Source organism: Nipponia nippon, unplaced genomic scaffold, assembly GCF_047370975.1.
Source record: "Nipponia nippon isolate SJK-2023a ecotype South Korea unplaced genomic scaffold, ASM4737097v1 scaffold_7, whole genome shotgun sequence".
Classification (NCBI taxonomy): Eukaryota; Metazoa; Chordata; class Aves; order Pelecaniformes; family Threskiornithidae; genus Nipponia; species Nipponia nippon.
Genome location: NW_028262391.1, coordinates 27,610,491 through 27,624,395, shown reverse-complemented (window position 1 = coordinate 27,624,395; position 13,905 = coordinate 27,610,491). Strand labels below are relative to the sequence as shown.

General features: G+C 37.5%; 1 protein-coding gene across 10 annotated transcripts in view; it reads right to left on the bottom strand.

The window, feature by feature from the left end:
• The window catches only part of STAG1 (STAG1 cohesin complex component), a 205,442-nt gene that overhangs the window by 123,565 nt on the left and 67,972 nt on the right, over positions 1 to 13,905 (bottom strand). For 9 of the 10 annotated variants that reach the window (XM_087740483.1, XM_087740482.1, XM_087740488.1 and 6 more), the window contains one exon: positions 4,797 to 4,893. In XM_087740483.1, coding sequence (XP_087596609.1) covers positions 4,797 to 4,893 — 97 coding nt within the window. Of the gene's footprint in view, positions 1 to 62; positions 158 to 615; positions 4,391 to 4,796; positions 4,894 to 13,905 lie in introns of those variants that run through there. The other variant, XM_087740494.1, reaches the window with a different exon arrangement.

Genomic DNA, 13,905 nt, shown 5'->3' with positions numbered 1-13,905 from the left:
ATAAAGATGTCCCACTTTAAGCCCTGGGCAAAAAGTTCATACACAGATTCCTGCTTACTCACAATTGAAAAAAACCTCAACCCTAAACACCAGCAATCAAGGTTGACAGGTGGCAGTCTGAACATTTCTTCATTAACATGTGATTCCACACAAGAACCTAAAGAGAAGATTTTGAAGGAAAAAATAAGATGAGAAACATATAAAGGAAATTCACCTGCTTCCTTCACCAGCTACTCATAAAAACAACTTCAATGTGCCAAATCACAAAACTACTAAAATGGAGAGCTCCTTGTGATCCAGGAAAGGCTACAACACTGCTAAGAATTTAACAGTAAGGGCGTTCTGCCAGTTCTGTTTCATCAGTAACTGGTATCTCAGAGCTGTCTGATAGAGGTAAGGCTAGCAGAGGAAGCAGTGCTCAAACCACTTCTGAAAATCTGCTTAAGAATTTGCAGGTTTCTGGCTTATCTATCAAAATAAATGAGAGGGAAGGAGGGGGAAGGGAGAGAAAGAATGGGAATAACTTCACTATATACTTGAAAGCAGTCAAGTAGTTCTGCTCTTCAACTATGTGAGAGACCTTTTTTCCCTGCAAAAGAAAGCTTCTTTTCTTACATGGACTCGATGGGTTGGTTTGTCCTTCACAGCTGAAGAGGCTGTTTCAACCACTAATTGCTTCTGGTTAGGGGGGGGAAAAAAAATAAATAAAAAAATGTTTATTCCACAAGCATGGCTCTCTGCCTTTAAAATGTAGAAAGGTCAGAGTGCTTGTGGGGTTTTCTGTTTGTTTTATATCAATAACAGAAGGCAAAAGCAGACAGCAATGCAGATACCCAAGTCAGCTCTAAATCCATGGAGCTCCAGAAATGGAAACAGCCTGGTTGTCATAGCAGCCAAGCTGATACCTGAGCTAATTAGTCAGTCTGAGAGGCAGAGCTAATTAGCCCAGCTGCAGCATCATACTGACACAGTTATAATCCTTCTGGGACCTGGGCATGCATGTTGCTGATTAGACATTTCAGCTTGCTTGCAACTAGCTCAGAGATCTCAGCATTCTACACTGTGCTTTACGTAAGTGTTCAAAAAAAAAAAAAAGAAAAAGAAAAAAAGCAAAAAACTGTTCCTACAAAGAAGAAAGCAATGGAAAAGAGCTCTCAAAAAACCCCAGAAAACTCCGAACACTAATCTGCCACTCTTCTGCAAGAGAGGAGGATGCCCATATCCACAATGCTACAGACCAAACTACAACATTTGAAATGGAAATCTCAGTAGTATGGATACACTTCCAACCCCCAGCCAAGTGAAAGTTATTTGAAAAATTGGTTTATCATTACAATAACCTAAATTCAAAAAGTTTCCTGTTATCTAAAAATGCAAAACCCTAAATTAAGTTCCTGACAGAGAAGTAAGAAGGTAAATACAACATGTGGAAAATAAATACCTACTACAAACTGTTTTTTTCAAGGACTGGAAACAGCATTTATTTGCTGTTTTTTCCAGGAAGAAAAAGTATTTTAAAACTAACTTTTTCATCTTTCTAAGGTACCATGTGACACAAGATCCTCCCTCCAGAAACAAAAAGTGAATAGGTGAATTTATCAGTCCTTGTTAACCATTTTTCTGCCACAGAAATAGAATGTAACATCATGGAGAACACTACACAGATAAACTGTGAAAGGCAGGGAATTTTGTTGGTATTCTTAAAGAAAAAAATGGCAAGATAAAGGAAAAGTTCTTTAAGAAACTATTTTCACTTCTTTGTAATCAAAATCAGCAAAGGCATCAAATGTACAGATTGAGCAGGCGATTTAGTGGAAAGATGGCACGAGAAGCGATTTAACTCCTGTGCAAATCTAATCATTGAATTGAGATGCTTTTGGTAGTTCAATAGGACAAACTTCTCATTTATACCAAATGATCCTTTAAAAACACAGAAAGATTACTGAATTCATGCTAAAAGCAAATCTCTCATGTTTTAATGGACATTACTGTATGAACCAGAACAGATTATATAGAAAGTAACTGATTAAATAGATACTCAGAGGAGTTGACAAAGGACAGATGTGCTTGAATGTCTGGTTTATATTTATTCAATTTTAAGTTGCACAGATCTTAAGTTCATCTGCAAAATACATTAATTTTACAATTTTTTAGTATTAATAATTTACATAGCATGCCTGCTTATTCATATTTATAATAGATCACTTCTCATTTCAGGAACATCTCTAAGCAAAGCTGGAGGATGCCAAGATGTTCATTCAAGCGTATGTGCTGCCCAATAGTATGGGATAAATATATAAAAATCAATGTTTCTCTAAACAGAAAGATATTTTTGTCAGGGTCAATACTGTTGCTAAATAAAACAGTTTGGTGCCTAAGTGATTTCTAGTTAAAGTCAGAAAATAGGCACGTGCTCTTCGCCTGCTTAAAACTTTTGAAAGAAATGTCATGCTAAGTGCATTTTACATGCATTGAGATATCAAATAATTCTAAGCACTGTTAAAATGGTAGATCCATAAACCTAGCACTACTTTCAGAGTTTCCTAAGGAACCTCCTCCTAAGCTGTTTGTCCTCCTTCCTTCAAGTCAATGATCACAAAGTTAGATATATTATCAGCAAGCATTTAGATCCAACACTGGGAAAGAAGGCTGGAGAATCAGCAACAATGTTAGTGGAGCAAACTGAAAAGAAAATTAAGGAATATTAAGGAAGATAAAGCAGCCATTGAGATTCACAAGGAGTTGTTATTTATCAGAAATGGAAACAAACAAGAATGTCAACAAAATCTTTAAAGGGAAATAAAAATGTCATAATAGAGCATATAATCTTCCTATGAAAAAGAAATTTGGTCTTCCTCACAAAATACAGGAAATACCCAGATTTACATACCTCATTTCCATTAAGGACAGCTTAGTATACATTTTACCCTAAGTGGGGTAAAATCTCTTTTGATAAAGTTTTTACTTATTCTAGAAAACAGGCATGTTACTGCAAATTGGAAAGAACAGAACTGTTTGCCAGGATTTTAACCCTGTTTACAGCTGTTACTGTACCCACTGCAAAAATTCCAACACAGAAATAAATCCCCCAAACACACTATAAACTCAGGGGATAAGTCATTTTTGTTTCCTTTCTCCTATCATTGCTGTTTGGAACCAGAAGGCCACTAAAGCAAGCTCAGAAGAGAGATATCCCTGAGGGTACAAAGCAGAGTACTGAAAATGGATAGAAAGTCACCGTTAAAAAAAAAAAAAATAAAAAGAAGAAAGTAAATGACATCAGCCAATTGAAGCGCTGCTGCTTCACAGCCAATAACAGAAAGCTTTTCTGGGAAGCAATTGCTTCAGCAGCATATGGTTGACAGTGGGCATTCAGCCTGCATCAATCAGTAACAAAAGGTTTAAAAAATATGAATCTTTGGAGATTATAAGAGCACTGCTTTCTCTAACAAGGAGAAAGAAAGGAAGTAGAAATTAGAGAGCAGCAGGGGAATGAAGATATATTTATGACATGCCTCTACCAAAAGCTTGCATCAACAAGAAAAAAAAAAACACATATGGCCAAGGATCCCTTTTGTTTAATGCTGCCCAAATTCTTAGAAAGAAGCTTGTGGTTTGTGTTTTTTTCCCATATACACCTTTAGGAGAGTGTTAGAAAAAAGCAAACAGAATACAACTACTTTCACATAAGCTGCCAAGCAAGTCTGAAAAATATTTTAGGGAATCTGTGTGAACAGTACAGACATTGACACAGGCTGGTAATCTAAACCCTAAGCTTCAGCCCTTTCACAGAATGCTTCCAGAGCTTCAGCCTTTCCTGTCATCCACAAAATAAGTTTATTTCCTTAAGCTATGAAAAAGGGTTGCTGAAGCTGCTGACAGCTCATATTTCTCTTCTCTGTTGCTTTTAACTGTACTTGGGACTTCACCTTATACTTAAGAAGGAAGAAAAGGGACTTCTACCCTTCTACTTGATGTCTAAAGGTATATTCCCATATCAGTTACAAAATGAAGAAAAATAATTTCTGAATTGCGGGTTATTTCCAATTCTACTCAAAGTAAATTATAGGAAGCATCCAGAAACAGTATTTGGTTCTGGGTGCTACAGAGAGAGTAGAGCTCTGTCTTTCTCTCTTTTCAAGGCTGTGTTAAGTGAAAAAAGACAACACATGAAAAATTCATTAGAAGGTACAGTGTGGCAACAGAATGCTAGGAAGACTGACTGCCACAAGCTTGGTAATGGAGACTGCTTAAATAGCGTATATAAGGCAGGCCACTTGCTGCTGACTTGATACAGTATTACAGAGGAAGAAATAAGATTGGTGCTTCATCCAGAAGAAATCTTTCTTGGTAATCAAAGCCAACTGAAGCCTGACTCCTTCCTCTTCAGTTTAAAAACCCATCATTTCCCTAGAAAGAAAGAAAAAATAGCAAAGTTAAGGTATAACTACATCTACTAATTCTTGTAATTTAAAAATGGGGAGGAAACAGAAAGGGGAAGTAAAGATACGCCTACCTTGATTAACAGATCTTTTGTCTCCTTTTGCTGACGAGTAGAGTGTCTCTGTGAGGATTTGTACACTTTAGGATGACAGGAAAGTGAGAAAAAGAAAGGGTAGGCCCTTGACAAACAAGCTTTAAATAAAATTATTCCTGAACGTAGACAATATTTCTATATAAACCATGCATATGAGGTGTACCAAGCCATGTGCCTCCCACATCTTTACATTTGCACTAATACACGTTTGTATAACTGTCAGATTTATTCTATACAACTTGTTTCCAACGTTCTGTACCTCGACATCCTGAACACTGGATAAAGAAGTTGATTAAATCCAGAAGTGCTATGTCCCTGTCTTGTTTATATGATTCAATCCAGTCGTCCACCACAGACTGTCAAGAAAAAAAGAATACTTATCAGAGACTCTTAGAAAGTATTTTATTAAAGGCAAATGACTTATTCTTTTCATAATATAATTTTATAACTGAGCATTTATTTTGCATAATTATACATGTGTACAAATTCAGATATCTATACACCTTCTCTCAGGGTGGAGACAGAACAAATATTGTTAGAGAACAGAACTATATGCATTGTTTTCTGGTATTATAATTGTATAAACATAGGTTCAAATAGACGTTACTATAATTTCTCAAAACTCTGCTTGCAGTATTTATCCAGTATCAAAATTGTGTTGAAAAAGCAAACGCTGTGATTCTGTTCAGCATAACCAACATGTATTCCCAGAAAACTGATGAGTAGAAACACTTTGGGATAAAAACTGAACTTATATTGCATAGTGAACATCTCAGTATTTATAAAGGCCAGAGTAGTGCATCAGTCATTCAGAAACACTGTACATAGTTCAGGAAGACAGAATGCAATGAGGAATACTTTATAAATAAAAATAATACACAGAAGTTGGTCTTACAGTGTTTAGGAGTCAATAAGCCACCTGAATCACAGTATATGAAGCTGAGTCACAGTTTCAAACTGCACTCAGAACTATACGTAGCCAGGAGATATTTTTATCATCACTGATATGCTGGCGTAGCATGCAGTCATTATTATGAACAATAGCAGGGAGGAGGACAGAAAGCATACAGGTGTCAGAAACGTTTGTCATTTGTCATATATTAATCTCTGGGGACAGAAAATATGCCTCAGTAGCTTGATGAGAAAGGGCACTAAATGAATTTTGCCAGTCAACATAAAAGTGCAATCACAGCATCAGAAAGAGTTAATGTCAGATATACATCAGCAGAAAGGAATGCAGAGACATATAACAGCAAAGCCTATAGCTGCTTCCCATACAGATACTTTGCCCTACAGTTCTGACTACAGAACCCTATCAGAGCTGTGCAGACCCACGATCTTTAAAACTCCAGATGTAGGTAAAATGAAGCAATGAGGACAAAGCAAAAAGAATAACTATGGAAATGCTTAAAAAGTGTTCTAGAAAAGCAAGAGGGTTGTGTGAGGTCATTATTCAGCCTGCTTCATGCTTAAGGAAGACAAGTATGGCTTCCTTTCACATCACTAAAATACAGCATTCCAAGTTCCTCAGTTACATAAGCACTGAAGGTAAGGAATTGTGTATATTTAATGTAACCAAATACTATGTTTTACTTATTTATGAGGGGAAAAAAAAAAAATCTTTACTGTTCCATACACGTGGCAGCATTCATTAAGAGAAGCTTGCTTATGCTATCAGAGCACAGCTTGCAAATGGATTATTTTATTTAGGAGTTCAGGTTTACAAGGAATTTCTATAAATTTAATTTAAAAAAAAATCCTAAACACATACACACCACCCCTACCCCCATGCAACCAGCTTCCAACCGTCCTGAAAAAGAAGGAATGGGAAAGACAAAATCCAAACAATTCAACATCTTAAAAAAAATTTGCCTCTTTCTAAACTGGTAGATATAAGAATAGGATCTTAAAAAAATCCCTCTGCAGTTTCTAGCTTATCCAAGTGCAAACTTCCCTGATTGCCAGTGGGAACTTAGCGAGTGTATGAGAAAAGGGAAGCAGCAAGAAAACAGTTATTATGTACTACAGACATACACAACTCTGTGAACTGAGCCAAAACACTCCATGTTTACCACAAGTCACTATACTTGTTCTTAACCCAAAACAGGATGAGACTATCCTGTATTATCACATTATTCAACAACCAGCATGAATCTCTAAACATTTAATTTGCCAGAAAACTAAGTTTTTAGAGGTTTTGTTTACCAATACATACACACATGCAAGCACAGTAGGAGAAGCAATCTCACGAAGAGGTCCATCTGCTACTTAGAAGAAATTAAAAAGGAAGTCTTGGCCCCAAATTAATCTTCACAAAGTTGAGGAAGCATGAAGCAGCAGCACAAAACCAGTTATCTAGAATGCTTCACTGTTATTTCATCATTAATTTAGACTTGTTCCTGTAAGTATCAATCATTTCAATCAATCAGCAGAATTCTCCAGGGCACATAAAACCAAATGTAGCCAAATGTAAAAATTATTTACTAAAACAAATATTGACAAAGCTTAATGACCAGACTGCTGGTGTACTACCAACTTAAAACATTTGTTTGAACAGCTATATTAGCATAGATATCAGAATAACATGCAATTTCCAGCAGCTTTTTTTTTTCCACTAAAGAAAATAGCAACTGTGCTGGATCAGACCACAGGTTCACCTGCCCAAAAGGGCTTATACATATAAGTAAAAGCGTAAGAATAGGGCAAGAATATACTGATACTTCCGAGTTACTCTCCCAGACGCTTAAGAAACTAGCATATTTCTTCTCTCATCAATGTGTCTGTCTGAACCAGAAAGTTTTATACCTACATCATCTTGCAGCAATATCTCTCAAGGATTAATTATTCACTGCAAAAAAAGAATAATTGTTTTGTTTTAAACTTCCCAATAGCTAGGTCTATTTGATGTCACCTAATTCTTACGGAAGAAGAGAAAACAAAGCTCAGCCCCCTATTTGTATTTTCCATGCCTCCATCTGGTCACCTCTTTTCAGGCAGAAGAATCCTATTCTGTGCCATGTGGTTTGCACAGAAATACTTCCATATCTTTATTTTTGCTCACTCTTGTCACACAGCTCTTAACAGTCTCTGAAGTCTACTACATTCTTCTTTGAGCCTGAGAAATCTCAGATGCTTTTCCTGAGTGTTAATAACTAGTTCACCAGTATCTGTGCACTGTCCACAGCCTAGTTTCCCATAAAACATTCCCTGTAGAAGCAAGGCTGGATTGAGAGACTCCTTTCCACATTCAGTCTTACTCCTGTTTCTTGCTACAACATACTGCCCCTACAGCTATACCACTGCAACAGTTTCTGGACTGTGCTATAAATATGGCCAGTGAACCCATCTAGATTAAAAAAAAAAGGGGGGGGGGGGCGTGGAGAGGAAAGACTTGGAGGAATATCTTTCAATTTTGCTTCTGCCTCTTTTAAACAATTATTTAACTGATTTTTGCAGCACTGCCTCAAAACCGTAGCATCAGTGAAGCTCATCTCCCTTCTGGTATTTTTTGTCTCCTCATACAAAAAGAACTGAGGCACTTGCTATGTCCTTGGGCACTAAGGGCCCACTCTGTCCTATCTAGTATAGTACTTGTATTTTCAACCCAGAACCATAATGCAATTCACAGAAAAATAAAGACAAGCAGCTGATCTCAAGACTCACAGACCAGACTTGAGGCAATGCAGAGTCTTTAGTGGCAGCAGTAGATAAAGAAAGCAGCAAAATCAGAATGAAGGTTTTGAGCAGGGATAGCAGGCAAAGACTGCCTCCTGTGTCGTCTGGACCTAGCAGAGGACTGACAAAGCTTTAACTAAAATTTTGAATGTATGGGTAGGATTCATCTTACCTAACTTTACATGCACAGCCCATGTAGTCATACAAGGTAGTCACTCCCTTTATACTCAACATAGTGTGCGTGTGTGCACATGCATACACATATATAGTTACTCTTCAGGGGAGCTGTCAGCATAATCTAACTGTCTAGAGCAGGTATGCACGGTGAGATGAGATGGCTCCTGCTTAAAAATGCTTGATTCCACTAAGTAGATCTCCACTGACTGGCTGAGGAGCTCAGGGTGACAAGTCACATATAGGCACCTGACCTGTCAGCATCAGTACAGACACAATTATATTCACTAACCCCTTAAAATGAGAGGGGTATTTTCAGTGTATCAAAATAACACCCACAGATCTACATCATTCAACCCCTCATGCACATTTGGCATGCTTGTTGGTAAATTTTTTTAGACATTACAGTTTAAGGCAACAGGAGATAATGAAGCCAGACTACATATGCTACAACAGTTGGAACTTAATCAAACTGTTGACTTTTGATGTAACAGAAGAGAGCTACAAAAACTAAAAACACTAGGATGAAAAAATAAAAATGATACACATCGGACCTAAAATAGAGACAAGTATCAACTGAACCAAGAAAAACCACCAGTAAACCAAATACCAGGAAAAGGGTTGAATACAAGTGAAAAAGAAATCAAACAACAGGCAACAGTTAGCAAATGGCGCAACAAGCAGTCATTGCCAGGAAAGGAATTATTTTGTATAAACATGCATAGAGAAAAAGACTCCTATTAAAAACAAGGATTTCTAACCAACAGTCCACAGGTTACAGCAAACCCTCCAAGATGATTTTATATTGTTAGCAGCCTCCATCCAGTCACCCTGTTTCCAAGAGCTGCTCAGACACAAGCAAAGAGCAAACTCAGGGCAACAACCCACGTTTGGTCACCACCTTGCCCAGAGATACTCTGCCCTGGCTCCCTCCCTGTCATCTGTCCCAAACACAGAATTGATATTGCAGTGAAAGCACATGCAGTAACAGGAGAAGGGAAGGACCAGACAGCTCTTTGGAAAGGAGGCAGCTACAAGTGGGGTCCATCTACCAGAAGAATTCATCCCCACAAGAGTCTTATTGCCTACTGCTGCAAAACACTTATGAAAGATGGTAGGAATAGATTGTATGAGTTGTTCTGGTGGTACCCATCCGCTTCCAGATGTTTTTACCTTCAGATGCAATGGAGAGCATGGATTTACCATATGGAAGTGTGCACTTACATGCTGTGCATGAAGCACATGATAAATCCAGCATTCCTGGGAAGCACAAGTACATGTGCTGCAGCGCTCTGCCCAGGTGCTGGAAATCCATGCTTTTGGGACTCACCAAATTCAATGCACGTGCACAAGAAAACGGCTGCCCTGAGAGCAAGGTTCTGAAGCACGACAAATGAGAAATGGCACAAAAAACTCTTTAGCTTCTCATCTTCATTACCAGATTGGAGTGAGGCAAGGAGTATTGGAACTAAATTTTAGGCAAAGTAAAAAATTATCTAGCTCAGTTATGTAGATAAAACCTCAAGATTACTCCAGTAACACCCACATGATCCCCTTTCACTCCCTGCCGTCAGAAAACAGCTATACATATTGTCCTGATTTCAGCTGGGATAGAGTTTTTTTTAGAGTTAACTTTAGAGTTAAGTCTTGGTAGCCAGTATGGGGCTGTGTTTTGGGTTTAGGATGAGAACAATGTCGATGATACCCTGATGCTTTGGTTCTTGCTAAGTAGTGCTAAGCTGTTGCTAAATATGTGCTAAGCGGCGCTCACACTGGTCAAGGACCTTTCAGCTTCCCCTGCTCTGCCGGGTGCACAAGAAGCTGGGAGGGGGCACAGCCGGGGGGGGTGCTGAACCCAGACTGGCCAAAGGGTTATTCCATACCATATGACGTCATGTTCAGTATATAAGCTGGGGGAAGAAGAAGGAAGTGGGGGGGACATTGGGCATGATGGCGTTTGTCTTCCCAAGTAACCATTACGCATGATGGAGCCCTGCTTTCCTGGGGATGGCTGAACCATGGGAAGTAGTGAATGAATTCCTTGTTTTGCTTTGTTTGCGTGCACGGTTTTTGCTTTACCTATTAAACTGTTCTATTTTATTTTACTTCAATTATTAAACTGTTCTTATCTCAACCCACGAGTTTTCTCCCTTTTTACCCTTCTGATTCTCTCCCCCATCCCACTGGTGGGGAATGAGCGAGTGGCTGTGTGGTGCTTAGTTGCTGGCTGGGGTCAAACCACGACACATATATATACAGACATAGACAGATATACCTATATACGTACATATATATACACACACACATATATATACACACATAGATGCACCACGTTTCTGGGTCAGTCAGTGTAACAAGCCCATACAAGTACATGTTACAAAAATGAGACTCTTAAGCACATTTTTTTTTTAAAATCTGAAAATGCTTCTGTTCTTATGAGAACTGAGTGAAAAATCGGAGTCTTCTGCAAATGGCAGATGATGTATAGTACAAATACATAGTCAGTACAGAGATTTTCAAAAGCCTGTAACAGCTTTCAAGAGAATCTCACAGAAATTAACTCTCTAGTGACTCTGTTTTATGAGCTTCCATGCAGCATAATTTGAAGAATATGCCAAATAGGCAACCCTACAGAAATAAGAGGTTTAAAGAAAGTCAAGCAAGTAGAAGAATATATCCATAGTCTGAGTAAACAACTTAAAATCAATCATGGACACTTGCAGATATATTGACCTTCACACCTCAAAGTCTGCTAAAAGATAAATAGGAACATTTTATAGTACTGAAGAGAAACAGCAGCTTGGATTGCCAGTAAAAGCAAAAGTCTGATGCAATGAATGAAATAATTAACCTTATTACCTCCTGGAGGCTTTAAAGGTATGAATCCATTTCATATTCCTTCAGTGCAAGAACATTACTACATTTAGGAGCATTAAGTGCGGGAGGAACCAGAGGGACTAACTACAGATGATACCTTGCCAGCTCATGTAAATTAGCACAGTTCCACTAAATATTAATGAAAGTTGATTTCAAAAAAAGTTATTTCGTAATTTAAATTAAGTAACAATCTGGCAGCAGCGCTGCTAACACAAAGTGAAAACAAATGACACTATATACGACGTGCATGTTCAAGTGTAAGATCTGAGTCAACTGTAAACCAAGGCAAATCAAGCATAGAAGACCATTTAAATAATTTGTCATTTCATACAGCTGATCGTGGACATGCTTCATTTACAGTGAATATGACAGAACAAAAAATGACTCCAGAATGGGTGTGCAGTTCGTTTACATTAAAGGTAGGAAAAAAACCCAAAATCAAAGTTTATGCTAACAACTTCTGCCAAAAACAAAGTTACTCAAATGAAATTCAAAGCTTATTAAAACAAAAAAAGAATGCACAGTGAAATTAAAGATTTCAATTATCTGTATAAAGAGCATCCTGAAGAGAAGATAAAAGCTAGAAAATATTCTTTAACAGACAGTGAGAAGAACTTAGAGTACACTGAAAATAAGAACACAGGGAAAGAAAGGGAAGTAGAGAAAGACTTATAATCCTCTGCATAAAAGTTTTTTTAAGTGAATCTGTGCAGGTTTTTTAAAAAGAATTAAAATCTTTTAACGTCAAATTTGTGAAGACTGAAGTAATTACACAGACAGTTCTGGGGAGAAGGTTTGCTAACATGTGAATGTGAAAGTATGTGCAATTTAAGATTGTGCATTAGACATCAAGACGACTGTTTGATTGCATTCCAAATTGCAGGCAGTAAGTCTAACATATCCACTGAAAAACCTAATATAAGGTTAATAAAAAAGAACTGTAGATTGAGAAGCTGCCGTTTATTCTTTTTCCTCTAAAGATGGTCATTTTAAATTATGGAAGAGTTCACACTTTTCTGACACCTAGCAAGCACTTTCTGAAAAGCCCAAATGATTCTTTTTAAAAAAGTCTTACTTTAACGTAACAGTACCTGTTTCTTGTTTTTTCATCATAAGCAAAGATGGGAAAACCTGCTTTATGCAGTGCCTACCTATATAATCTTTTTTTTTCTTGAAGCACATAGGGGGAAGGAATACAATCCTAGAAGTATTTATTCCCAATAAAAACAAGGAATTCATACTATCCATACAGAGATATCTATGTTTGGTATTTCATATAAATACATATTTCTATGTAGTAGAATGGGCATTAAATATCATTATGTGAGGAAATCACACATTATACAGTACCACTGGGAGAAAAACACACTACTGAAAGATAAAAATATTTAGTCCTCTTATGAGAGTATTAGAACAGCACAGTTTAACTGGCATTACACTTATGGGCATAAAAGGTACTGGAAAAATTCTTCTTTCAAATGGATTAAAATCACAGGAACTACTGAGGACAAGCACTCTTGTCACAGCAGATCTGCGCTCCTCAGAGGTGCATTTCCTCACCTGAGTCCTCGGAAATGATGGGTGGACTGTTCAACAGCCTCATACCAAGCAGATTTTCTACTATGGTATAGAATTTTTGTAGATGCTAATCTCTCACAATTGACATGTTATGCAATTTCCAAGGGGTTTTGTCTGTATAAGCTGGACCAATTGTGGGCCTGAATGGTTCTGAGATGCTACAAAGCATCAAAACCACTTATAAACATTGAACACGAGAATAAAAAAATCCTCAGAGGAGTGCAGAAACAAAACCAGTTATTCCAGTAAGAGACACCCATCGATTTATTAAAAAACACGATTCAAGTTCCTCTGCCAGCACAATTTGTAAAGAGTTCACAGATCACCCCAGATACTTCAAAAAATGATGACATTCTAGAGAGCAAAAGACTTCTCCAGCTTTAAGTACAATAGGCATTTTCTGGTATAAATGTTTTCACACACTGGACTACTGGCACAGGTGTTCACATTAACAGCAAAACCATCACCCGACATCTTATTACATCACAAGGGAAAAGTAGCCTTGTGTGATGACTGCAGAAAACTTCATTTTCTATTAAGGGACACCTTCTAATTAATTAAGGCTTCATCTGGTGGCTAAGTTGTTCCTAGTATAGCAAGCATAAAAACATATACCTAGTTTTGATTGGTTTTCTTTTAATTCAGTAGCATATAACCAAAAGCAAAGCAAGATTAGGCTGCAGAAGAAACCCAACCAGCAATATGAAAACTAAATATTAGTTTAAATGCCAATAATAGTTGCAGTTATTTTACCCTGTAAACTTTAGAGAATGCATACTTAAACTCCTAAGGAGTTTCTAAGACAGTTTGGGGAAACCCAAAGTTATTACCCATCTTTCAAGTCGGAGAATACAGCATTGTTAAAATACAACAAAGGACAATTAAACTAAAACATGCCTTTAACACAAAAAACATGGATAATACTTAATATCACATGTCTGTATATTGTTAATCTTCAAAGACCTCCACTCCCAGAAACAGCTGAGACAGACACAGAGACACTATCCAGCAAAGAGGGCTTCTAGTAGGGAGAAGAGACAAACTCAGGAAAGAGAAAGCTATTA